At 42.5% G+C, this 27926-nt stretch overlaps 2 protein-coding genes and 1 long non-coding RNA gene across 4 annotated transcripts; 1 reads left to right on the top strand and 2 right to left on the bottom strand.

Moving 5' to 3' along the window:
* Positions 1 to 8315: 8315 nt before the first annotated feature.
* On the bottom strand, positions 8316 to 11668 carry LOC128445816 (non-histone chromosomal protein HMG-14A). 2 transcript variants are annotated; one of them, XM_053428671.1, is made up of 6 exons: positions 11509 to 11668; positions 10512 to 10538; positions 10313 to 10342; positions 9595 to 9642; positions 9385 to 9504; positions 8316 to 9294 (listed from the first exon to the last, which is right to left on the bottom strand). In XM_053428671.1, the coding sequence occupies exons 1-6, from the start codon at positions 11521 to 11523 to the stop codon at positions 9247 to 9249; spliced, it is 288 nt and encodes a 95-aa protein (XP_053284646.1). In that variant the 5' UTR covers positions 11524 to 11668; the 3' UTR covers positions 8316 to 9246. The 2 variants fall into 2 exon arrangements, with proteins under 2 accessions (XP_053284646.1, XP_053284645.1); XM_053428670.1 differs by having other exon boundaries at positions 9595 to 9645.
* A 954-nt stretch (positions 11669 to 12622) lies between these two features.
* On the top strand, positions 12623 to 27736 carry sh3bgrl (SH3 domain binding glutamate-rich protein like). Its single transcript, XM_053428672.1, has 4 exons — positions 12623 to 12874; positions 24014 to 24199; positions 26337 to 26417; positions 26811 to 27736. Exons 1-4 carry the CDS (start codon positions 12830 to 12832, stop codon positions 26844 to 26846), a joined length of 348 nt encoding a protein of 115 aa, XP_053284647.1. The 5' UTR covers positions 12623 to 12829; the 3' UTR covers positions 26847 to 27736.
* Positions 16162 to 24152, bottom strand: LOC128445818 (uncharacterized). Its single transcript, XR_008339509.1, has 3 exons — positions 23882 to 24152; positions 22036 to 22093; positions 16162 to 18148 (listed from the first exon to the last, which is right to left on the bottom strand). It is a non-coding gene; the product is annotated as an uncharacterized LOC128445818 (long non-coding RNA).
* Positions 27737 to 27926: the final 190 nt, after the last annotated feature.

The following is a 27926-nucleotide window of genomic DNA, read 5'->3' on the forward strand; positions in this document are numbered from 1 at the left end:
GCTTAAGCACGATTTTCAAAACAGGGCCCAGTGTTTCAAACCCTAAACACAATCAGCAAAACCACACACCCAATCAGCAGAACACCTCAGATCCTTTGCAAAACTAAACACTCTGGTAAAAGCTATACACTTATTTATCAAAACCAATTTTTTTTGCCATATGAAACACACACGCTTCATATTACTTAATTCTGCTTTAGCCAGTTACACACTGCTGTTGCTAACCTTAAACACTTTTAGCAATTCCAGTTCTCAGTGATTAGAGTTCTATACAGTTTTTCTCGATTGCTTAAGCACGATTTTCAAAACAGGGCCCGTGTTTTCAAAACACTACACACAATTAGCACAACCACACACCCAATTAGCAAAACACTACAGATCCTTTGCAAAATTAAACACTCTTGTAAAAACTATACACTTCTTTTTAAAAACCACACTTTGTTAACATATGAAACACACACGTTTCACATTACTATACTCTGTTTGCATGAGTTACACTCTGCTGTGATAAACCTAAAACACTTTTTGCACTTCTACTTCCCTATGATTAAAGTAGGCTACTATCAACAAAGTACAAATGTAATACACAACTACACAAGACCAATGTTGCAGACTGAAGAAACTCATTTATTTCTCAACACGCCCAAAATGTTGACAAAGAGATTCATAATACTGTAACCAAACGTCACTTTACGTATTGTAAGTCCAAAAAAAAAAAAACTAGACATTGTCTCTTCGCCTAGCTGGATCTGGCCAGAGAATTTCATCAACATCGCAGGCAATGTTGTCATTAGCAAGACACCTTGGAAAGAAACGTCTTGAATGACGAATCCATCCTTGCATTGCTGCTACCTCCATCTGGTCACAGGCCTCCTCCATGGCTTGGATGAGGGGTACCTCAGCCTGGAGACGGAGATCATATACCTTCCACCGTCATGCCGAGAAAAACTCTTCTATAGGGTTGAGGAATGGAGAGTATGGTGGAAGATATAGGACGGTGAAATGTGGATGTTGCTGAAACCACTTCTGAACCAGAACCGAGCAGTGGAAAGACACATTGTCCCAGACAACAATGTATTGCATATGATCGATTTGATTTGCTGCTGTTATGTTGTGCAATTGGTCCAAGAATGTAAGTATGAGTGCTGTGTTGTAAGGGCCCATATGGGCATTGCGGTGGAGGACCCCATTCTGTGTAATGGCTGCACAGAGTGTTATATTACCCCCACGTTGCCCTGGGACATTGACTATAGCCCTGTGGCCAATGATGTTTCTTCCCCTCCTTCGTGTTCTCTTCAAGTTGAACCCAGCCTCATATATGTAAATTAACTCATGCTGGATCTCCTCTCCCTCCGTTCGTAAAACTCCTCGTTCTCCTCGTTCTCCTCGTCCTCCTCCTCGTCCTCGTCTTACTCTTTCTCTGACTCTTTCCGTGCTTGAAAAACGATGAACTCACCTGCTGCTTTTTATAGTGCTTACACACCTGATGGTGTGTCTACAATTACAGTTTTTTTCGATTGCTTAAGCACGATTTTCAAAACAGGGCCCGGTGTTTCAAACACTAAATACAATCAGCACAACCACACACCCAATCAGCAGAACACCTCAGATCCTTTGCAAAACTAAACACTCTTGTAAAAACTATACACTTTTTTATCAAAACAATATTATTTTTGCCATATGAAACACACACGCTTCATATGACTTAATTCTGCTCTAGCCAGTTACACACTGATGTTGCTAACCTTAAACACTTTTAGCAATTCCAGTTCTCAGTGATTAGAGTTCTATAAGTGAAGTACTCTGAGAAAGTGCAAATATACAATAAATTCACCAAACACTACACAAGACCAATGCTGCAGACTCATGAAAATTGAATTTATTTCTCTCCATATCCCCAAATCAGTCAACATGTCAACATGGAGAATCACAACAAAACATGTCCCAGTTTTCATGCTACTACAGGAGTGTGCATAACACTGTAAGCTCGACAAATATCAGACAAGCAGAAAATTCTGTATCCAGTAGAGTTTCAATGAGGGGAACCTGAGTCTGGGGCTGGAGATCGTAAACCCTCCATCGCCATGCCGAGAAAAACTCTTTGATTGGGTTTAGAGACGGAGAGTATAGTGGAAGGTATGGTACTGTAAACTGTGGATGGTGTTGAAACCAGTTCTGGACCAGAGCAGAGCGGTGGAATGACTCATTGTCCCAGATGCCAATGTATTGCATCTGGTGCATGTGATTTACTGTTGTGACGATGTTGTGTAATCGGTCAAAACATTTGAGAATGTGAGTTGTGTTGTAAGGGCCCATGTTGTCGTGACGGAGGAGGACCCCATTCTGTGTAGTGACAGCACAAAGGGTGATGTTACCCCCACGTTTTCCTGGGACATGGATTATAGCCTCGTGGACAATGATATTTCTGCCTCTCCTTTTTGATTTTGTCAGGTTGAACCCTGCCTCATCTATTTATATGAATTCATGTGATTTCCTCATCCATCTGTAAAACTCAGAAATACATTGAAAGACAAGATTGTGTAGTTCAGCACACAATCTTGTACTGTACTGGAATACAGTACATTTACATTATGAAAGTTATGTGTGCAGTATGAACATCACACACACATCATTACTAATGCCGCAGCCGCAGCCTTCTTCACCTCCGAGGATTTTTACCCTCTCACCCTCACTCTTCTTCTGTTTTGAGCACAAGCTCCATTTTGGTTGAAAACAGGTGAACTCAGCTGCTGCATTGCTATAGTGCTTAAACCTGATTGGTGTGTCTACAATTAAGCAATGCTGTGTTTAAACGCCAAATGGTTAAACATGTTGTGTTTAACCAATTGGCTCATAGGGTTGGTCCTTTGACAGGCTGTGCTTAGGAATTGCAAGGAAGTGACATCTTGATATCCTTCTGTGTTTAATGTATACAAGTGTGTTTAGTGTTTTTCAGATCACTGTGTGTATTGTTTTGCAAAAAGTGTGAAGCTGACATTGTGCTTATAGTGGTGCAGATCTGGGCCATGTTTTGCTCCTTGAGTGTCAGATTGGATATTTGTGTTATACTTTGGATTTTAGTGTTTATGCAATCGTAAAAAAAAGTAAGCAAATGAGTGTTTGCACACCTGATGACTGTGTTGAACCAATTGGTTGGACAGTGTGGCAATTTGACAGTCAGTGCTTTGGTATTGCAAGGACGTGACTTCATGATAGATTTTTATGTGTAATGTATGTTAAGTGTGTATAGTGTTTTGCAAATCATGTGTGTAGAGTTTTGCAACAAGTGTGAGGTTGACAATGTGCTTATAGTTGTGCAAATATGGGCTGATGTTTTGCTTCTTGAGTGTAAGGTTTTGCTAATAGTGTACTACTTTTAATTTTAGTGTGTAAGCAATCCAAAAAAACTGTAAGTGAAGTACTCTCAGAAAGTGCAAATATACAATAAATTCACCAAACAATACACAAGACCAATACTGCAGACTCATGAAAACTGAATTTATTTCTCTCCACATCCCCAAATCAGTCAACATGTCAACATGGAGAATAACAACAAAACATGTCCCAGTTTTCATGCTACTACAGGAGTGTGCATAACACTGTAAGCTCGACAAATATCAGACAAGCAGAACATTCTGTATCCAGTACAGTTTCAATGAGGGGAACCTGAGCCTGGGGCTGGAGATCGTAAAACCTTCCCCCTCTCACCCTCACTCTTCTTATTTTTGAGCACAAGCTCCATTTTGGTTGAAAACAGGTGAACTCAGCTACTGCATTTTTAAAGTGCTTAAACCTGATTGGTGTGTCTACAATTAAGCAATCATGTGTTTGAACACCTGATGGCTGTGTTTAACCAATTGGCCCATAGGGTTGGTCCTTTGACAGGCAGTGCTTAGGAATTGCAAGGAAGTGACATCTTGATATACTACTGTGTTTAATGTATACAAGTGTGTTTAGTGTTTTTCAGATCACTGTGTGTATTGTTTTGCAAAAAGTGTGAAGCTGACATTGTGCTTATAGTGGTGCAGATCTGGGCCATGTTTTGCTCCTTGAGTGTCAGATTGGATATTTGTGTTATACTTTGGATTTTAGTGTTTATGCAATCGTAAAAAAAAGTAAGCAAATGAGTGTTTGCACACCTGATGACTGTGTTGAACCAATTGGTTGGACAGTGTGGCAATTTGACAGTCAGTGCTTTGGTATTGCAAGGACGTGACTTCATGATAGATTTTTATGTGTAATGTATGTTAAGTGTGTATAGTGTTTTGCAAATCACTGTGTGTAGAGTTTTGCAACAAGTGTGAGGTTGACAATGTGCTTATAGTTGTGCAAATATGGGCTGATGTTTTGCTTCTTGAGTGTAAGGTTTTGCTAATAGTGTACTACTTTTAATTTTAGTGTGTAAGCAATCCAAAAAAACTGTAAGTGAAGTACTCTCAGAAAGTGCAAATATACAATAAATTCACCAAACAATACACAAGACCAATACTGCAGACTCATGAAAACTGAATTTATTTCTCTCCACATCCCCAAATCAGTCAACATGTCAACATGGAGAATAACAACAAAACATGTCCCAGTTTTCATGCTACTACAGGAGTGTGCATAACACTGTAAGCTCGACAAATATCAGACAAGCAGAACATTCTGTATCCAGTACAGTTTCAATGAGGGGAACCTGAGCCTGGGGCTGGAGATCGTAAAACCTTCCCCCTCTCACCCTCACTCTTCTTATTTTTGAGCACAAGCTCCATTTTGGTTGAAAACAGGTGAACTCAGCTGCTGCATTTTTAAAGTGCTTAAACCTGATTGGTGTGTCTACAATTAAGCAATCATGTGTTTGAACACCTGATGGCTGTGTTTAACCAATTGGCCCATAGGGTTGGTCCTTTGACAGGCAGTGCTTAGGAATTGCAAGGAAGTGACATCTTGATATACTACTGTGTTTAATGTATACAAGTGTGTTTAGTGTTTTGCAGATCACTGTGTGTATTGTTTTGCAAAAAGTGTGAAGCTGACATTGTGCTTATAGTGGTGCAGATCTGGGCCATGTTTTGCTCCTTGAGTGTCAGGTTTGATAATTGTGTTATACTTTTGATTTTAGTGTTTATGCAATCGAAAAAAACTGTAAAAGCAATTTGAAGATCACACAGCATCAGATCATGGATGGAGAATCATGAAATGTTACACATGAGAAATCAGTTAAAAGAAGATAAAACATAATACAATTATTACAGGGAGTTTGAGTCACATGGTTTCTGCTTCTGAGCACAGACCCTAATAGCTTCCCACAGTTTGAAACTTTTGCTTGCCTCTCTTCTTCCACTTGCCTTTAAGACCTATGTATGTGACATTTAAAAATGCAGGGAACAGCAGCCATCAGTGTAAATAATCCTGGACCAGCTGAGATGAAGACCCTTGTATGGTATATGTAAAAATTATTATTAATATAATCCCTGTTTTATTAAACCCGGCTCCTCTGTCCTCCAATAATTATCAAAACACTTTATTCATTATTTATGTGTAGTATAATTCACTGAGGTGAGATGTAAAGAAAGGTTAAGGAATCCGAACTTAAGGAGTTGGTAATATCAGATCTAGGAGAAATCACACCTATAAAAATGAGTCTTTCAGAGAGATTTAAATTTGGCAAGTAATTTTGCCAGATGGATCTTCTCAGGGATATTGTTCCAAAGAGCGAGTCTGCGACTGTGGGAATGCGAGTAGGGCTCAACTGACCACCTCAGGAGATAACTGGGTACATGTGGTGTCAAAAGATCCTAAATGTACTTCTGTGCAAGTTTAGAACAGGCTTTAAAGGTCAATGATAACATTTTAAAATCAATAAAAACAAAATTTGTAAGCCAATTTTCGGTGTAACATGCCGCTCCACATGGCAAAATTGTTTTGGCCCAGATGCCACATCCCATAACCGGCCCACTGGCCTGAGTAGAATGATGGCACTTGGGCGCTCCGCTCCTGTTTGCCAGATGTGGGCCACAAGTAAGCCATAACAACACTGCATTTCAAGCAAAAGAGCAAAAGGTGGCCCCAATATGTTTAACGATATTTGGGCCACATTCACCATTCAACACATGGGCCGATCCAGGTTTACATCCAGATTTCTCCTTGCCTAGAGCATCTCATGTATACCAAGAGTGGCCCAAGTTTGTCTTGGTATATTTGGGCCACATTTGTAAGTTTACAACTTTCGGCTCACTTCCACAAAAAGGTCAGATGTGCTGCCTCATTGCCTGAAGTGGCCTACATCCGTATGCTATCTCTTCTAGCGGATTTGGTGAGGAGTCCAGCCGCTGTGTTTTGGATGAGATGGGATAAATGGACGGATCAGTGAAGGTTTCAGAGCTGAGGAGAATCATAAGATGAAAGAAGGTGGCGCAGAAAAGAGAGGCCACCGTGTGTCTGAGATCTGAAACATTCTGCCCAATCAATAATCTTCAGTTTCCCTTCACATCACTGCACTTTATCAATAGATCCTCACTCAAGAGAGGCTCCATTCAGAGCCTCAGAACGGGCTCTTAATTGAACTGCTGCTTGGAAACAAGAAGAGTAAAAGCAAACAAATCAAACAGATGATGCTGAAAAGGGGATTAAAAGAAGGAGGATGAAAGCCTTGAGGGATCCATATCTGAGTGTTTGGCGTGTTCTTCCCAATGGAACCTGCAATGATAATATCCCTCAGGCAAAAATAATAACACTTTAAATCAATCAGCTGATAAATTGTAACGATAATCAAAGTTGGAGCCATGAGCATGGCAGCTCCTCGGTGTTTGCAGGGCGAACGAAAAGATAAGTAAATGCTGCCATCTAGCGACGGCGCTGTGCAATAACGCTCTGCAGGAAACAAAAATAATATCGACAAAATGGAGCCCGGTGCTCGGCCATGACAATGCAGGTCAGAGGAGCTGCAGCTGCTGCTCAGAATAGCGGGAGAAAAATATTTAAATAATGAGCATAGCTTTACCTTGTTAGGAAAAATGCAGGAAGTGATTTACAGTTAAACTGGCACTGCAGATATTCTGCAGCAGACAGAGCAGCAAATCAAATGCTTAAAAATTGTTATTATGCAGAGGGGGTCACCAATCACACTCAATATGACCACATAAAAATATCTCTCTGCTTATTTAGTGCACAGGAAATTCAGGTTGGGGCTTGAAGGAGTCCGGCAAACACACAAGGGCTGGAGGCAAGTGCTCACACAAAGCTCGGTGCAAGTCCTGCATTTCCTGAACCAACGACATGCATCTATCATGTCTGCAGCTTCTACCGTGAACTCATGCATGCAGCTTTTGTGTGCCATAAACTAAATATGCAGCCGTCTTTAAACGACGTGGCTTACATACAGCGGTGATACTTTTGTCTGAGGGTTGAGTTGGATTTAGGTCACGGCGCTCACGCTTGAGTTCATGTAGAGTTAAATATGAATGTGCAAAGCCTGAAGGAGAGGGAAGATGCTTGGTGGATAGACACTTATGGCGTGTGCTGTATCTTCCAGCAGTCTCATGCTGCTGGAGGACAAGACAGGGCCATGAAATATAAAGGCTTCACAAGAGGCCTTGGTTTGGTTATTAGGTATGTCCTCAATTTGAAAATGTAAGTGATTGAAGGATGAATCCTTAAAGATGATGAACGAAAGAGCCAATGTCTCGTACTGTCGGGGGAATCTTGGATTTGCCTCCCAGCTTGTGACCCTTTGCTTCCGTGACCTCACTATGTAGCTGAAAAAACACATATGTGGAATAATCACATTTCTGGGAAGATCTAGGTACAAATCCTCAGCTGATTTGAGTTTCAAACTTCCCCTGTCTAGGATGAATTGCCCCTTGTTAGAATCTAACGTGTTTCCTTAGGCAGCATCCTTAAACAAGGGATGTGTCTGCAGGGAAATTACTTCAGAGATGTGTTTTGTCTAGTCGGAGGTCATGGCACTATCCTGTTGTACAAGTCCCACTTCTACTCAAGTGAATGCAATGGTGTGCGTTAAAGGTCTAATTATACATGTCCTCGTACAGTGAAAACCTCTCACATGTTGTTAATATAGAAGATTGCTAAAAACACCTGGTGGAGACCTGGTTATTATGCTATGTAGCTTTGAATTTTTCAAGATAATACATTATTGTATTTACTAATGAAACCAGCGCTGGAGCTTTTAAGCCGCACTGTGAGCTATCCCTGAAGTGGACTGTGGAGGATACATGTTAACGTTTACAATTTGACAGTTTGGTAATAATATAGAAACTACAACTATCACGTAATAAAAAGGTGCTTTTAAAAAACAAACAGGAGACACTCAGTTCGAGGAAAATTCCCAGGACTTCTTTTTATTAAGAGAATTTCAGAACATAAGAGAGGGACCAGACACCTGCATTTGTCAGAGAAGGTTTCCAAATTTGATCGTTTTAAAAAAACCAGAGTGTTTAGAAAAGCTGACATGACAGCGTGGATGGAGCAGGAGCTGTTTTGTCACACGCAGGGTCGTCTTAGGAGACGGAGTCGTAGGCAATCGCTGTTCCCGGAATGTTTTCGCATGTTCGTCTTCCTCTTTCTTATGGACAACACTCTTCAAAACGCTTTTAATTTTTTTCTTTTAAAGCACGATTTAAATGAAAGAAAAAAAACAAACACAAAAAAAACAAGACCATGGGGCGGAAGCAAAAAGGGAAACTCACTGCACATTTAGAGGTCTAAAAAGAAATCACCCACATTAACATGGCTAAAACTGTCGATAAAACATGGATAAAAAGCTGAACTGTCAGGGGGAGGAAGGTCTAACCTGTGGAGGGAGAATAGGGGAGGAGGAGGAGGAGGAAGTGGGGAGATCAAGGGGCGGGGCGAGCGGCGGAAAAACACAGGAATACACAACTCACGACGTAGCCAATCCAGCAGGGACACACTTTCTACACCAAACAAGCCTTCGACAATCATGAAATGCCATTTAAAAAAGATTTTAGTGTGTTCATCTTGCTTGCAGACACTTGATATGACCACTGCAAATCTGCAAGGCGCTCCATAATCAGCTTTGCTTTTTGTGCTAAAAATCTGTACGGATACTTATAAAATCATTGATAAAAATATTCCTCTGTTAACAATACGCCTTGGAGGGAAGCCGTGTGAGAGACTTGGGGCGGAAGGGGGGTGGGGGGCTGGCAGGTTGGCTGGGGGGGATTTGGGGGAGTGGGATGTGGGGTAGGTGTAGAGGAGGAAGAGGAAGCTTGGGCAGTGGTGCTACTCGGACTTGGCCTCCTCCTTGGCCTCCTCGGGGGCTGCCTCCACCTGTGGGACCAAGACGACAGGGGTCAAAACTTTTCCAAAGTCTGTAATACCGGACTTCTCCTGCGGCGGAGAACTCTGCCGTCCTCTCACCTCGTTGGTCTTGGCCTCTCCATTCTCGGAGTGGTTTTCCTCATTCGCCTCTGCCTCGGCGTTCTCCTTTGCCTTCTTGGTCTTCTTGTCCTCCTTCTTGTCGTTCACAGCCTTTTCTTTCTGCAGTGGCAAATAATTAGACGTGTTAGTAGGTTGAATTTGCACGTCTACCTGTGTCTTGCATTGTTTTCGGGCCTAGCTCCTCCTTACCTTCGCTGCCTTCTTGACCTTTGGCTCCTGCTTGGCTGCGGCCGGTTTCTGCTGAGAGAAAAGGGAAAATATGCAGGTAAGACCTCGACGATTTGCCAATTTACAGTTTTTCTTGTTATTCTGAGAAAATCCGGCTCAAATAAGACACTTTTTTAAAGGGCGACCAAGAAACAAACGTCCAAAATCGTCTCTTTTATGAAAGACTTTCACTGAGCTTTTATACAGATTTTATTGATTGTCTCAATTGTTTGAGGAATTAAAACAACATTAAAACATGAAATGTTGGAATTCTGAGAGCCTCTATTGGTATTTAGTTAATACTACAAATAGATACATGTGCAGTTGTGTTTAGAAACAGATCCTGCACTTTTTACTATTTCTGACCTTTACATATTTTTAAAACTTTACCATCTGTTTATCTTAAGCTTTTTGCCAACTTAATAACGCTTCAATGAAGTACATAAATATGTTTTACTAATTCTTGAGCTTGATGTAGTAAAAATATTATGTGTTTAGCAGTTGTTTGTCAAGGGAATCAAACAGAAGTACTTTTGAGAAGACAAATTCTTTGTTTTTGTGTCTCTAAAAGCTACGTTAGACTTGATTCAATCAGTATGGTGTGTGTGTGAGCTCTTTGAAGAATTAGAATAGGTTTTACATGTTAATGAACTGTATCTGTTGATTTAAATGAGTGTAGCGACACTGTGTTTCTTCTTACCGCTGATAACCGGGCTGATCTCCTCTTGGGCTGAAACACAACACAAGACTGTTATCAGGGGGTCATTGTTTTGATTGAGACTGTATTCACAAAACACACATGTGACTTTGATATTAAAGTACCACCTTTAAGAAATAAACTGATCAAAATGATTTCTTATCACATGTGTTGTGTGCTGCTCAGTGTTTCGCCCTCTTACCTCATCCTTTTCCCCTCCTTCTGCTCCCTGTGAGTGAAAAACACAAACAGAAACAGTTAAAATAGAAAAACTATAATATACAACATTATTATCAGTTTAATTGTGTTTATACGAACAGCAAACTGCTGTTTAATGCTTCAGGTGCATATTATGGATAATTACAGAGCTGCTGAAAAAACTTTTGAGTTTGGTGTCAAAATAAAAATGTATCCTAAATAGAGTTAGATTTAACGTATCACAGCCTGGTGGTGTTGTGGCATTGTGTGATTTCAGGATCAGGCTGTGAGGGCTGAGCCATGCGGGCCCCTGGAGCCATGTTCTGAGGGCCCGGGCCCCGCTCTCCCCTCTCATTCCCCCATCTCCTTCTCCCATTCAGTGCATGCAGCTCGGATTTGAAAGCTGGCGCGGGAGTCTCCGAGAAAGGGGGGAGGGACTCTGGCCGAGGCTGACCGCGGGCGCCACCGGGCGGCGGCGAGGCGCCATCGCAGCCATTTGGGACCACGAACAAAGAGAGAAAATATATAATTTTACCGAAACGCGACGGCGAATGTTCGCTTTCGCGGTCAAAACGCAAAGTAAAAGCACCGGGGCATTTTCTGGCGCCGTTCGCGGCCGGTTTAGCGCGCGAACGGCGATAAGCGGGGCGTTTGTTCTCGGTAGGTCGGCGACGAAGGTGGACGAGAGCTGCAAAGCATGGCTGCTGCTTGTGCTTTAACTGCATGGAGACCGAGAGAGACTTCTGACTCCCCCAAAGGACAGCGGCGCACACACTCCGACACCAAATACAGGCCGTTCGCGAACAGGAAAATATTCACACCAACACACAAAAAATGCACATTATATCTGGAATATAGGCAAAAATTAGCAGCGAGGAAAAACCGTCACACATTGCGTTATAATTAAGTAATGTCTCAGAGGGATGTCTTCCCGGTCGTTTGCATTGCTCTAGGAGCAGAGAGGCGCCTCAAAGTGTTTGGATGGTTTGGAGGATACGCACCTTTCTCTTGGGCATGTTGATCTCCTGGAGCTGCTCTTACAAAGACAACTAAAACTGTTGTTCTCTGTGGGTTCAGTGCATGTGAAGACGAGTGTCTCCCTTATGCTCGGCAGTGTAGTAAACACAGTGGAACAGAGAGGCGAGTGGTTGAATGGGGGGAGGGGTGCGGCTAAAGGCATGATTGATAGGGTCTCGGCCAATCGGGTGACGCCATTCGGGGCTGCAGAACACTTGGAATTTTTTGGAGCCGGTGATGTTTCTCGGGGTCTGCTCGAATGGCTCCTTCTTGCAGGGAGCGATTGGAGGAAGCCTGCGAGTACGGGAGAGGGCAGCACCCTGGCTCCGGCACCGAGTGGAGCTCGCCGTGCACCGTTAGGCCCGTAGGCTCGCAGCCGTGTGCACCGTTACAGGCGGCAGCCCAACGCGCCCCGGTGCTTTAAAGCCACACATCCACGCTGGCTGCGTCTAATTAAACAGGCCGGGGGCGCACATCTGCAGCAGCCCCGCGAGGAGACACCTCTCCACAAATACACTTTGAGTCCAATATGGCGCCCACTCCTCTCCCGACACATTTTTTTTTGTTTGTCAGTCGGCTTTCCTAAATTCATGTCAGGGGGAACGAGCCAGGCGCCGTCTGCTCCAGACGCCTGCAGGGGGCCCACAGAGCCCGTCTAATGATGAACGAGGCTGCACAAGACGGTGCTTCCACAGGCTGTGCTGTTACACAAAGCGCGCGGCGGTGTTCACAATCATGGCAGATTTATACACGTTCACACATATGGTGCAACCACGCCTGTGTTTACCAAAAACACCTGCAACCGTGCGTTCGTTCCATGCGTAAAGGAACAATGGATGGGTGTCTGGCGCGAAGACAATGGGTTCGATGCTAAAAATTCAGACTCTCACTTAGGTGCCACCATGATAGGCCCACTGCCCCTCTCTGACTCTCTCTCTTGCTCTTTGTGAGCGTACGTGTACGTGTCTCCAAGTGTGTGCTCTTTCTCCACACACACACACACACGCACTTACACACACACACATTCAGAGAGAGAGAGAGAGAGAGAGAGAGGGAGAGTCTAAAAGGGGCGGGGAGGCGGAGGAGGAATGCCAAGCTCCATCCAGTGTAGAGAAGCAGAGCGTTTACGCACATAGTCTGCGCTGCCTCTACAGCTGACACAACGGAGCGCGGTGAAGTTTCGCTGTTGTTGTCATTGTTGCGTTTCTGCCTCATCACCGAGCGACCCAAGCCTGCAAAGTGTCTGCAAAGGGGTGAGGACATCCAACCAACCAACCGGACTCGAGTCAGCATCGGGGATTTATCATGGTGATCAAAGTGTACATAGCATCGTCCTCCGGATCCACCTCGGTAAGAGACACAAGGAAAGCATCGTCTGTGTGTGCATGCGTGTGGTGTTATCTGCAGCCTCCAGCAGAAAGGAGGCTGAACTTTTACCGAGCTCAATAAGTGATGTCCAGCCGACTGTCAGCGGCTCAGTCTGGAGTGGTCTGACTCATCAGAAAGCATGCAGCTCTGCCCTTCTCAACACTCTATACACAAATGGAGTCTCTAGAAGTGTCTGCCTCGGTCCCTTTCAAACTTTGTCACACAAGCAGGGAGGAAGTCTGAGGTGATAAACCGATTAGAGGACACATTTGTCTCTCTCCGCTTCCTGAAGTGACAGAGATGTGTTTCTGCAACTGGAACCAGACTGAAAACAAGAAAGGGCATGTGGTTCAAAATCAATACATGAACTGAAAGTTGTCCACACCCTGTCACCTGATGCCTGCGCAGACCGCTTGTGTATTTGATGAAGGAGTTGGGATCTAGAGTCTCGATTGTTTGCTTCGTTGTTCTGCAGCCTGCAGCTTCAGCTTCATTTTTATTGCCAGTTTTCTCCCAGAGTGGGGAGGAATGATGGTGATGCAATTCTCCAGGGCCCCCTTTTCAGATATGCAGCTGCAGCCTCGAAATGCTTAGGCACTGTTTAGGAATCATTGGAGGTCTGGGTCAGCGTAGACTTACACTGTGCAACAGTAGAAGTTGAAATCTGGCTTTAAAGTGTTGCTTTTTTGCAGTTAAACCTATTCAACTCATGGCTAATTTAAGATTCTGAACATAAACTGAGTTTCTAGCATCCAAGCATTGTCTCTCATATATTTAAGGTTGTTATTAAAACGTTAAATATGGCACTTTTGAAAGGGCTGTGATGGAAACAGCAAAGAAATAACAGACATATCAAAATCCACACCTTTTCCCTACAAAGAGGTCACTAAGAGTGAAGTCGTTGTCACATCCTGCAGCTCAGATCACATTTAGGATGATTGACACTCCTCGAGCAGCTCATTTTCATAGCTCACGCACAAAGGAAATTATCAAACCCAGAGCTTGTTTTCAGTTGGACAGCAATGAGTTATTTAATTGCCCTTACAGTAAATGACATTTATCAGGACTCAGCAGCAGCAGCAGCAGCCTTACAGGACAGGAGCCTGCTGTAAAGTCGAAATTTAGAGTCAGTGATGCCATCACCGTTCTGGAGCCCGTCTTGGAAAATGCGCTGTCCCTCATTGATCTGTCTTTAGTAGATCCTGCCGGAGTTGGTGGACGAAGATATTTGCTCTTTGCACGAACAGTATTTTACTCACATTATCATCTACAGTCTGCATCAGTACTGGTGTACTGATTTAAGTGAGCCGTTGCACAGTTAATGCATCATGTATGTTTCCTGGTGATCCGCTCCACTGGGGTTGACTAACTTCTTTGGTTTCATTACCTCCATGTTTTTGTCTGTTTAGTTGTCGGCCTGGATTACGTCAAAACTTGGTGGAAGGATGTTTAATTGTTCAGGACAGAATCCATCAAATGTTGTTTTGGATCTGGTTCAAGGGTCAGATCCAGGAATGTTTTTTTCACATTCTTTAACAAAGGGACATAGGACATTTTCCTTGATTTTTCAGTGAATATGAATCTTTATAAAAACAATCAAACATGTTTCGTGAGCTAGTATTTATGGTTTTGTGCGATTTGGTGCAGATCCAAATAGAAATCCCAATCTAGTAATTTTAAATGTGGTTTCATGAGTTGACTGTTTGTCCTCGGTGGAGGCTTGTTGTCCCTGAGTGCCTCTCTAATCTAATACTGAGATGTGCTGTCCCGTTATAGAGTTTATAGGACTAACTCTATGTCTGACTTACACAGTATTTATTTAAAAATGTCTTGAGAATGTGTTTGGGAAGTGTGGTATGGTGGAAACTCTGACCTCCCCCAGGCTTGTAGTTAGATTTCATCAGTGACCACACACAACAATGTGATTTGCATTCCACCATCCACCAGTGTCCAATGCGACATGAATCACTCCAGTCTAGTTAATCATGTGAGTGGAACAAGAGCCAAAAACTGGGAGACCAGGAGGAGGATTTGAAAACCAACAATTCAAGCTCAAGCTTGACTTGGGTATTGACTGCAGTGAAGCGAAGGAGACAGCTTAAAGGGATCCAGAGGGATGGGTCAGATTCAGCAGATCACATGGTACAACAGTCAGAATTATTCAGACTGAGCTATTTTCCAAAGGCTTCTATTTTGTGGACAAACACTTTAAAAGCTTGTATTTCTCATTGATTTTCTGCAAAATATGAATCATATAACAGCAAAATGGTATGGCCAAGGTTTAAGAAATAACCTCTCATTTTATATTACAATACAACCATGGCTGATGCATAAAAGATGTGTACTAATCCATAGAGATGAGTTACAGAGAAGTAAAGTATGGTAATAACAGATAATGAAGAACTTCAGCAAGCTGCTGCATGTCAACATGATTGTTCCTCAATGTGCAGGTATGGTAAAGAGATTAGGTTGGGCGCTGGCTCTTCTTCCTCTTTATTCCTTACTTGCTGCATGGAGACTAATATCATTCCTGGATCAAACGTTATCTTTCAAGCTGTAATATGAAGAAGATTATAGCAGCCTTATAACATAAAGCCATTTAGTAAAACACTAAACCACAGTCTCACATTATTCCCATAGACTGTATATAAAGTGTGTTCGGTATTGTGGAATCAACTATATAAGCTATAAAGACAAAGGTTTATTGCCACCGCCAGTGAGAGTTTTTCTAAGCAAAGCATCGGTTGCTTTGCTTAGAAAACCCCCCCCCCCCCCCCGACCTCTGACCCGTGCTAATCCAACGATGGTGTTATCCCTGCAAACTGAGCGAGTGCTGACATCATTGCATATCCAGCCACTAATGAGAAGCAGGGAGTTGGAGTCACCTGAAGAAAGGTTGCTCTGACTCGTTGTGAGTTCCCCGGAGACGCTTCTCACCTTACCGCAGATGGTCAGGTAAAGATTAGGTCATACTACATACACACATCCTAATATAAAGCTTACACAATGTTCTTATGAGATTTGAAGAGTAGGTCTATGTTTTCCTACTTAACTTGGTCCTGTGGTTACATTCAGGCTAAATTTCAATAGCAAACGTAGAATTTCTTTTAAATTACAAATGTAAATAAATAAATTGCACATGCAAACACACACACACACACACACACACACACACACACAAACACACACAGGTATGCATAGCTATCCAAATTAGGACTTTCCATTATTTCCACTCATTGTGGACAGCCGAAACAAATAGTAAGATCTACTGGTCTTGACAAGGCCAATGTTTATTCTGCAAAATAAGGTTCTAAAGAAATAAATACGAGCGCACACACAGACAAAGTACATCACATAGACTTGCATTCATTCTCCGAGAGATTCACAATACTTAATTACTCCCACAAGGAAATTTTATTTCTACAGTCTATCCCACTCTTGAGACCTTCTCCTCAACCATAACTTGACTTACACTTAACATTAAACATGTATTCACCTCGAAATGTAATTGATGACATCATGGGGTCTTGTTGTTTGTCCACATAAGGGGAGACAGGTCCCCATAATGCGACTAAATGGGTAATAGCTAGACATAACACACACACAGCCGTTTATCTTGACTAGACAACTAGGCCAACTAGACTTGCTGAGTCTCATTGTTTGAAAACACATTTACTGCCTGCAGTCAGATTGTACAGTTTCCTCATTGCCACAGTAAATGCACCAAGACTCAGCAACAGCTTGATAACACTCTGTGTGAGATTGTGTTCCAATGTTTTATGTGTGTGTGCTTTCAAGTCTCAGGCTTTCTTCCCCTCAGTAAATCTCAGATTCACTGGGCGGTCTTCACTGTCTGTTTGACATTTATGGTCTCAAGTTGGCTGAGAGTCAGTTGGTTTGTACAAGAGGTCAGGTTTTTGGCCTTTTGCTGTTGTTTCAACATTGGGCTGCAGTGAAGGAACCCGGCCAGAGCAGCAGTGTAAGAAGCTGTTCTAATGATGTTGTAATGCTTACTGAGCACAGGATTGGGTAGAGGCTACTGTTGCTGCTTGAGTTCCAGTACAAGACAAAAACTTTTGTCTCTCACAGTCACAATGAGCTGGGAGTGATTCATTTTTCCTCTGGTCCAGAGAGAGCTTTTTCCCAATTCGAATGTTGGACTCCTGAAGGATTAGAGGTAATTTAATCTTACAGTATCTAAAATATTAAAAAAAGTTAACTCCTTTGCGTGTGAGTGAATCACTCTCAACCACAATCAGTTTCCACTGTATTGATCGGAGCCAGTGCTGTGGATACAGTGCTTCTAATCAATGTCTGCCTGATGATGTCAGCGTTCTGACCCTATTCTGGGATTGATCAGGTCTGAATGTTATCGCAGTGCCCTGCTGCCACACTGTCAAATGATGATGATGACACGATGTGGAACATAAACCAAGCACAGCATGGTACAGGTTCCTTTGCCACGGTTAACACAGGTTGTGGATTGTCCAAAATAATGATCAGTGCAACAATAGGTGAGTTAAATTAAACCGACCTCTCATCTCTTGTATCTGTTCTTGTGTGCTGTGCTGTTTATAACAGAATGGGTATGCAAAGGATTCATTGAATGAATTAAACCCTGCAGCTCAGAGTGTTGCAGGAGTAAGAAAGGCACGTGTAATTCCATTACTGACTGATCTAAATCATGTTGAGATGCAGCAGATCTTTCTTCTTGTGTAGTAAAAGAACAGGTTTGTGTAAAACATTGTTAACAGTGTTCTCTGGTAGCGTGTGAAATAAAATCAGGAAGATAACTTTAAATTCAGATTAGTGCAAGTGATAATGTACGTGGCAACATTTCCACATTCCTAATGTTAACTTGCTAACACAGTGTTTTAGCAGGTATAATGTTTACTATGTTGACACATTTTAGAGCTTTGCTGATTTGCACTCAATTCAAAGTACTGCAGAGGGAAATGGGAATGTCACTAGTTTGACATGTTTGTGTCATAATATTTCAATTCACACAAGGAATCGGGTGAATTCAATTTGATGTGATGATGCCATTAGAGGAGGAGTATGAGAATAACCAAAGTTAGACATATATCTGCAGCAAATCATGGTCACACGCATAGGGCGGCTGTGGCTGAGGGGTAGAGTGGTCGTCCCTCAACCTGAAGGTCGGCAGTTCCATCCCCAGTCTGACCCATCTGCATGCTGAAGTGTCCTTGGGCAAGATTCTGAACCCCGAATGGCCCCCCATAGAATAACAAAGTCCTGCGAATAGATGCACTATATGAATGTGTGTGAATGGGTGAATGTAAAACTGTACTGTAAAGCGCTTTGAGTGGTCATCAAGACTAGACAAGCGCTATATAAATACAAAACCATAGTGGTGCTACATGAAAAAAATTGAGTTATTGGAGTAACAGAAAAAATATCTTCATTGGTAACACACAAATAAAATGAATTTGTTCATCCACAACGTTTCTAAGTTATATTGACACAATTACAAACTTAAAAGAAAAAATGAATTCCCTTAGATTGTTACCAATTGAAGTAATGTTTGAGAGTTGTTAAACAATTTTCTTTTTTCAGTGCAAGAAAGTCATGGGTTCATTAAATACAGTAGGGTTCATCGTCTGGGAACGGTGAATGTTATTGCAGAATTCGGTGTCCTTCTATCTAGTAGATGTTGAGATATTTCAGCCAGCAGAAACGTATAGGGAAACACATGAACATTTGTAAATTAGAATCAAATTAAATATATCATGAACACAAAGAATTGACTTTGATGTTAAGACCCTAGCAGGCAGTAGAACATCATGGAAGTAGTCCTATAGTTAGATGCTAAGTTCAGACACTAGTAGAGTGTATCATGACAAGGATTCTGATTGGACGGTTTGAACAGAGATGACCGTGTATCCAGATCAGAGGTGGTGCACAGGCCGAGGTGGGTCGCTCAGTGATCACAATACTGAACCATAGACTTTCAATAAAAATTACCCCCTCTCCAGATATGTAGCCAAAATATCCCAGAATGAACCTTTTCATCTTGCGTATTTGAGCAGGAGTGATGAGGGGATAGAGCATGACATTTCACATCATTGTACAGTGCCTTGCATAAGTATTCACCCCCCTTGGACTTTTTCCCATTATGTACTGTTACTAACTGGAATTCAAATAGACTTAAATAAACTTTTTCCCGTTTGATCAACAAAACATGCATAGTACTTTGGAGGAGCAAAATAAATTTTATTGTGACACAAACAATAATGAGAACAAAAAAGTTGACTTCTGTTGGGTGCATAAGTATTCACCCCCCTGTGTCAATACTTGGTAGAACCCCCTTTCGCTGCAATTACAGCTGCAAGTCTTTTGGGGTATGTCTCTACCAGCTTTGCACATCTAGAGATGGAAAGGTTTGTCCATTCTTCTTGGCAAAAAAGATGAAGCTCAGTCAGATTGGATGGAGACCGTCTGTGAACCGCAATCTTCAAGTCTTGCCATAGATTCTCTATTGGATTGAGGTCTGGGCTTTGACAGGGCCATTTTAAGACATTAACATTCTTTAATCCAAACCATTCCTTTGTAGCTCTGGCTGTATGTTTAGGGTCATTGTCCTGCTGGAAGATGAACCTCCGCCCCAGTCTCAAGTCTTTTGCAGACTGCATCAGATTTTCTTCAAGGATTTCCCTGTATTTGGCTCCATCCATCTTTCCCTCTATTCTGACCAGTTTCCCTGTACCTGCTGAAGAGAAGCATCCCCACAGCATGATGCTACCACCACCATGTTTCACTGTTGGGATGGTGTGCTCAGGATGATGGGCAGTGTTGGGTTTTCGCCACACATAGCGTTTTGCATTGAGGCCAAAAAGTTCAATTTTGGTCTCATCTGACCAGAGCACCTTCTTCCACATGTTTGCTGTGTCTCCCACATGGCTTCTGGCAAACTCCAAACGGGATTTTTTATGGATCCCTTTCAACAATGGCTTTCTTCTTGCCACTCTTCCATAAAGGCCAGATTTGTGGAGTAGACGACTAATAGTTGTCCTGTGGACAGATTCTCCCACCTCAGCTGTGGATCTCTGCAACTCCTCCAGAGTAACCATGGGCCTCCTGGTTGCTTCTCTGATTAATTTTCTCCTTGTCCGACTCTTCAGTTTGGGTGGACGGCCTCCTCTTGGTAGGTTTGCGGTTGTGCCATATTCTTTCCATTTTCTTATGATGGATTTTATGGTGCTCAGAGAGATGTTCAAAACTCTGGATATTTTTTTATAACCTAACCCTGCTTCATATTTCTCCACAACTTTATCCCTGACCTGTTTGGTGAGCTCCTTGGTCTTCATGATGCTGTTTGTTCAGTAATGATCTCCAACAAACTCTGAGTCCGTCACAGAACAGGTGTATTGATACTGAGATTAAATTGCAGACAGGTGGACCCTATTTACTAATTATGTGAATTGCAAATGTGACTTGTGAATGCAATTGGTCGCACCAGATCTTTGTTAGGGGTTTCACAGTAAAGGGGGTGAATACATATGCACTCAACACTTTTCAGATTTTTATTTGTAAATAATTGTGAAATCCCTGTAATATTTCCCCCCACTTCCAAATGATGCACTATTTTGTGTTGGTCCATTACATAAACTCACGATGAAATAAATTTTAATCTGTGGTTATACCATGACAAAATTTAGAAAAGTCCAAAGGGGGTGAATACTTATGCAAGGCACTGTATATCAGCAACTAACTGAAACCACACTTACCAGAACAAAAAATAGCATTTGAACATTCATTCCTGTTATATGAACTGTCTAAAAATGTGTTTTGTACTTTTGACCTTTGGTCCATGTCCCATACACTAACATGGAGAAGGTGGGGTTTAGCAAGTATGACTTAGAAGGCATTCACAAGAAGACAATCTCCCTGATGTGTAAAACCTGAGCAGCTGGTGGTCCGAGACGAAAAGTCACTGGATCACCAAAGTCCTCAGGATTTATCATCTGGGGATCCTGAATGTCTGTACAAAACTGCATAAAAGTATCTTCAATAGTTGTTGAGATCTTTCATTCAACAAGTTGTTGATCGACTGGCGTAGCCTGGCTAAAAACTCTGAGTAGGGGTTAGTGAGTGAGTGAGTGATTTCAGAGACAACCACTGTCTATATTTGCATACATTGGCAATGGGTTATGTAAATCCTAATGAGGAGTCCAGGTCCTGTCTGTTGACTGTCTGCAGGCCTGACTCAGGCTCAACTCTGTCTCTCTCTGTCCTATCTAGATGGACTGATAAGTCATTTAGTAGCTTCCTTCACTGAAAGACAAGGGTTAATGTGAGGAAATAAGAGAAGAGTAGTTGTTAAAAACCACAACCGATAGTGGCAGTTTGGTTTCTTCCAATTTAAAGAGGGAGAAAAAAAATGTACTAAAAGACACTGGAGAATAAAGCGAAAGGTCTAAAAGGGGCCAAGCTGAGAACTCTCACTGTGCAATTACAGTTAGGGGCAGATGGCATGAGGCCAGTTTGCCCTACAAATTAATTTTGCTTGGCAACAGTACAATGCAGGCTTGTTAGGGGAACGGTCAGGGGGCACACGTGAAGGAGAAAACAGGGTCTGTGGATCTTTATGTATAACCTGTCATTTTAGCAATACAGGTTCAATGTTGTGCACAATGCAAAAAAGCAAGTTGTTGTTTAAGTGTGGAGAGGAGCCCAAGCACATCTTTCCAGCAGAGAGAGGCTCGTTTTTTTGTGCGTTTGGAGAGACAGAGAGAGTGGATGTGAGTTTGAGAGCTTGTGGCGTTCCACTCGGCTGCTTTGTCCCAAGCTGGTGTGGAGGGAGCTTGTTTTAGGACTTTGGCCTTGGGAGTGAAACTGCCGTCAAATGAGTCAAGCTGTGCCACAGCTAATCTGCCAGCTCCCTCATTTCCATGTCTCGGTGTTGTTTCAGCAGATGGCTGTTAAATAATCCACCTGTCCTATCTGCAAAACCATGAAGTCTAGTGGAGCCCTCGCGTGGACTCGTCTGGACTCATAGGAAGAGAATACATCCATTATTACACAATTAAAGTGTGTGTGTGTTTGTGTGTGTGTTGAAGCACAAGCTGGTTGCGTGTGTCCCCGTGCAACAGGCCTTATTTGGCTCGTGTTTGACCAGTTACCTCCTCTCGAGTCCCAGAGGAACGCTTGTTTCCGTCAGGCCTTGTAGGGCCATCCTCCCTGTGAAACACACCCACTGTCAGCTCATTGGACCACAGTTTCATACACTGAATCACACAGGCACATCCATATAGACAGAGGCAGAAGCAGGAAGGACACATTCAGTATACTGTAGCATCTTTATGGTCTTAAAGTGTGTAATTGTAATAGGGGTTAGCCTGTGATATAGCAACTTAAAGGGATAGTGAAATAGAGAAATTCACACATTAGCCACTCACCACTATGCCGATGGAGGGGTGGGTGAAGAGTTTGAGAACACTTTTGGAGTTTCAGGGGTAACCAGCATTGCAACCAAATCCATCCAATTAAAGTTACTGGGGACAATATGTTCAAACTTAAGAATACAACAGAAAAAAAACCTCCATACTGCTCCTGTGGTGTCATTCAAGGGTCAGGAAGCCCCAACTTTTAAAATTCGACTCGAAACAGTGACATATACACCATGTTTTTAGCCTAAATGTCCTCTGATAACCCTGTCTGCCGCGTTAGCGCGCACACACTGCAAACAAGCTCTTGCCCATGGGGGCACACGGGGTATGTGGTAGCATCGCTAGTTCCGGTAGCATCGCTGCATAGCTGCAGTTACTGCTAAGTATTGCTGATGGCCTCACATGCCCTTTGGGCGAGAGCAAACATGAATGTGGCTCCAGGCGGGAGGATAAGAGAGATTTAGGATAAAAACACGGTGTAAATGACGCTGTGTTGCGTCAAATTTGAATGTCGGGGCTTCCGTACACTTGAAGGACAGGAACAGTATGGAGGCATTTAATGTTTTCTTCTGTTGTATGTTGTATCTTATATTTCCCTGTGAAACAGGTGAGAGCCCACAGGATGTCACTGTTATTCTTTATAGACTTTCACATCTCTTTGAGTTTTTGTACAGGCAGGTTTTGTACCAAGTATTATAGACTATTTTAAAAGTTGCAATTTTTATTGTTAAAGATAAAAATCGCAGATAGTGAAAAAGACAGCAACTCTGGTGCAAACTGAAGTTTTTCGTTGGTTTAAATATTTCTCACATTTCTGTATAAGAAAGCCTGCTCCAGACATCTTGTAAAATTAAAAGTGTGGATAGTGTCACAAATGGTTGCATATTAATCTAAAATGTCCCTCAGTAGAACCTATACCTCCAACAAGGCTCAAAATTCCCTTAAAAATGCAATAAAGCTGCACTGAATTGCACCCACTTAGCGAAATCAGCCTGATCAACATTATTGAATGAAGGCCTTGGAAATCAGTGAAAATTACCAAAGAAATCCTATCTCACAATGTTGACCTACTTTGGGATCTGCCCCCTGATCTGGACCCACATACAACTTTTAAGAGTTTTTCCCAGACCCATACCACATCCTTCCACCAAGCTTTGTGGTAAACTTTCCTTTAGAGTTTGTGCAATCCTGCTAACAGACCAAACAGACAACAAAGACAAACAGTACAATATCCCATAAAGTGAGAAAGACAGCGACTATTGTGTGTACTGTCAACACATATATGCAGGAAGTATTTCTCACTTTTTTTTATCAAATTTAAAGTATGCAGCGTGTCACAAATGGTTTTGATATGGTTCCATTTGAAACTATGGAGAGAATGTTCGAGACCAGCCTTGGGAGTTGCCGTCTTCCTCACTATCTGACATTTTTCTTCCAGATAAAACACAGTCTGTCCCGGCCGAGCTTTGCCTGAGTTCACCCTCTTCAGTACTCTTCTACCACCTCATTCACTTGTCAGCAAATGAGCTGTAACTTAGTAACAGTGCAGGCTGCGAACCTCTGTGGTGTTATTACTCACAGTGGAGAGGCACAGTGTCCTTATTGTTGCAACAGACTGACGGCAGCACGCTGAACCCTTATGTTTCCTCAAGTTAACACATGTCTAACTGACAACTTCCCCTCTCTCTCTCTCATCTCCCCCTGCACGCAGATCAAAAAGCAGCAGCAGGATGTGTTGGGCTTCGTGGCGGCCAATAAGATCGATTTCGAGGAGTGTGACATCGCGGCCAACGAGGCCAACAGGAAGTGGATGAGAGAGAATATCCCGGAGGAGTGCAGGCCCGCGGCGGGGAACCCTCTGCCCCCACAGATATTTAACGAAAGCAAATATTGCGGGGTGAGAGACACGCAGACAAATGCCCTGAAATGTTGGCAAATGGGTGTTGCATGTAATTACCGTACTACTCCTACAGAGCTGGAGTGTGTCCTCAGTACACACAAATCCTGCATGCTGGGTTCTGAATGCTGAATCTGCTTTTAGAGTAAATATGTAAAAAGCTGCACTTATTAATGTTTTAACTTAATAACAGATCAAATAACTGTTTAATGTTAAGTGTCGCTCATAGTGAGGAATCCACAGAGACTTACCACCCGCAGTCTACAGCTCCCCCTCGACTTTATAAAGCCTTTCACCTCCTGTTAGCTACATGTGTTTCTTTTTATGGCCCCAATTAAGCACTCTCATCAATCTGATGAGATGCAGCAAGCATAGAGTGGCCGTATTTTCAGCTGGTCACCTTGTAATGCCATGGGTGTAATGAAACGTAACAGTTTTGTTACCTGGCAGCCTATCGAATGAAGTACTTCTCCGGCAGTTCTTTAGATTCTACCGATCTTTGTCATAAAAGCTAAGGGTTAGCCTACTGATAAAGAGCTGATAGCGTCATGATGCTGGCTAATGACTCCTAGCAACAGCCTTCACAACAACCCTTTGATTGATAAATGCACATACAGATTAATCAGTGTTGAATTCAGAGTGTGGTGTCTTATCTTTAAATGGAGATAAGTAGTAGTAATGATAAATGTTCTCACAAGCCCTGAACATTTGTGTCATAATACAATTATTATTTAATTTGAGGTGACAGTTTGGTTGTGAATGCTGAAAAACATGACAATTTGAAATTTGATATATGTTGGTTAGCATGTTTGTGATGATGACAATGTTAGCGAGTTAATATAATTTTGAGGGATTTTAAACTTCTCTAATAATATTTCTCTTGTTAAGGTCTCAGATCAGCAAATTAAAGGAACAGTTCAACAGTTTGCAAAGATCAGTATCATTTTATCTAGTGAACATTAAGCTGGTTAGCTTAGTTTAGCATACAGACTGGAAACAGAGAAATGGCTTAGCTGGGCCTGTCTAAAGGTAAAATAATCTGCCTAAGGTTTAGGACATTTCTCATTTCTTTGATCGTCACAAAAATCTGAGTGAAAAAAATAGGTAATACCCCTTAAAACTCATAAAATGTTTAGTTGTGAGCTTTACTGGGGCTGTTTCCCCCCTACTTCCAGTCTTTGCGCAAAGCTAACTGTCAGCTTGCTTAGCTTAATACATCACGGACAGATATGAGGCTGGTATTAATCCTCTTATTTAATTCCCTGCAAAGAAAATGTTTATTTAAAAATGCCAAACTAATCTTTTGAACCATCATTTGAGGAGACAAAATTCACGGAACTTAAAAATCACAGGGGAATATTTTAACTATTCAGAAAGGTGCGGTGGGATTGCAAAGAAGGATTTTTGGACATTTGGCCTCAGCATTTCTAACATCGTGATGATGGCCCTGCTCAGATATACTCTACCATTGGCCCTGATGTTCTGTCCTGTCCCACTGCCATTAGATAGACATAGGGTCTTTAGCCTGCTTGCTCCGAGGCATCATGCTGTGCAGCAAATTGATCGCTGGAAGTCAAGTCGCAAATGCAGAATGGGCTGTATTGAATGTCAAAGACAAACAGAAGAGCATTTCCCAGGATACTTGTCGCTGTGGTGTCCCTTTTTGAGAAACCTGTGTGTGTGTGTGTGTGTGTTCACTGGTATGTGTGTGTGTGTGTGTGTGTGTGTGTGTGTGTGTGTGTGTGTGTGTGTGTGTGTGTGTGTGTGTGTGTGTGTGTGTGTGTGTGTGTGTGTGTGTGTGTGTGTGTACTGGTATGTGTCTGTGGGAGAGAAAGGGGAGAGAAACAAAGGAATGAGAGGAGTGAAGAAATGAGACCGAACAGTAAATGGGTGAATGTGTTAGTTTGTTTACTCTGGGTTTTACCCTCAAAGACAATGCCCCGCCATCAGGCTGACTACTGAGGCCTGTCCTTGGACAAATAACACAACCACGACTGTTTCTCACAGACTTGTGGCATTTGCTGTTCGGACTGACGCCCTCGGGTGCTGCTCCAAAGTCTGTTTTACATTTAAGACACCTGATCCGCTGATCGATCTACGTCTAATCGTCTCTCTGTGTCTCCCTCTCCTTTCTCAGAACTATGAGGCCTTCTTCGATGCCAGAGAGGACAACGCTGTGTATGCCTTTCTGGGTCTCACTGCTCCTCCGGGCTCTAAGGTGAGCTTATAAACACAAACAAACACTGATCGCTGTCCTTTGAATGAACTACATTCCAGCAGCTCAACCATATTTCCTGTAAAACCGGTGCCTGAATATATATTTATTAACGCAGTATGATCTCTATGCAGAAAACACACACACATTACATAATACATCTGTTCATGATAATCTAAGGCCAAAGCAGGCCTCTACCCCTTTTCCTCTTACTCCGGCACACTGGTGCCTCCTCTCTGTCTTAACAGGGACTGCAGGGAGGTGTGCCAGTTACCATAGAAACAGAGGGGTTTTCCTTTGAGTGGTGGCAGGAGATATATAAACCAATATCCTCCATTTTAATATAAAATACTCTGTCCCCCTTTTCATCTGTTCTCCCTCTCTGTCTCTCCCCAGGAGGCCGAGGCCCTACTGAAGAAAGCACAGCAGTAGCAGCTTTACACTGTTTCTACCTGAGACCTCAGGCTAAGACCTGGACCCAGATCTGGACCCAGACCTGGACCCAGACCTGGACCCGGACTGACCTGGAAACGATCCAGGAAATGGAGAAAAAAAAAGCAACATTTCACTTAGCTTATAAATATGTTGATGTTCGGTGGTTTTCCCCGATTGTTTTTTTTCCTATTATTAATTTGTGTTCAGCTGTGCCTTGTCAGCTGTAGTGAAATGAGGTACTGCACCAGAGCATCATGGGTATTTAAAACAGCTCTGCGTCCTCCACTAACCTCAGTCTGCTAAGCCTCCTCGGCCTAATGGCATGTCAATCAACCATTAGCATGAATGTGTAGCTTCCTGTCTGAGAACACATCATTACACACAATAAAACGGGCTCACCTTGAAAATTGTAACACGGATTTCATTGTTCGGCCAAAACAGAATGTTGTCCATGTTGACACCATTGTCATATGTGTAACTCAGCAGCTTTAATCAAGCACAAGTCTTATTTGTTGAATTCTGAAAAACATTGAGTAAAATGTTGTGCTCCTTACCCACCACTCATGTTGTCGACCAAACCCGCAGCACCTTCTGTAGGAGTTAGCTATTACAATCCTAGTCCCTGTGTTCTTATTTACTTCATATTGTCTTAATGCTGTTTTAATAGCAAACGTTTTTTCTATAAGATGATATGTTTAAAAATAATAAAACATGCCAAAATGTATGCAAACACAGAAGGGTGTGAAAGTGACAGTTTTTTTATTTGCTATGTTTGTTGCTTATGGGACTTGGTTGTTGCATTTCGCTTGTGGCCTTTTGTTTCACATAAATTCCTGTTTTACGTAAGTTGGTATCTTCCCCGAAATAAAAGAGAAACAAGACTGCAAGCATGACTCTGGATTGGTGGTTACGAAATAACAAAGATTCCATCCACTCATCCATCCATACACCCATTATCCAAACTGCCCTTCCTTTATGGGTCACAGGGGGAGCTGGAGCCAATCCCATTGGATGAGAGGCCTTGGACAGGTCATCAGCATATGGCAGGGCCAACATACAGAGACAAACAACCATTCA

This window comes from Pleuronectes platessa, chromosome 8 (genome assembly GCF_947347685.1).
Source record: "Pleuronectes platessa chromosome 8, fPlePla1.1, whole genome shotgun sequence".
Taxonomy (NCBI): domain Eukaryota; kingdom Metazoa; phylum Chordata; class Actinopteri; order Pleuronectiformes; family Pleuronectidae; genus Pleuronectes; species Pleuronectes platessa.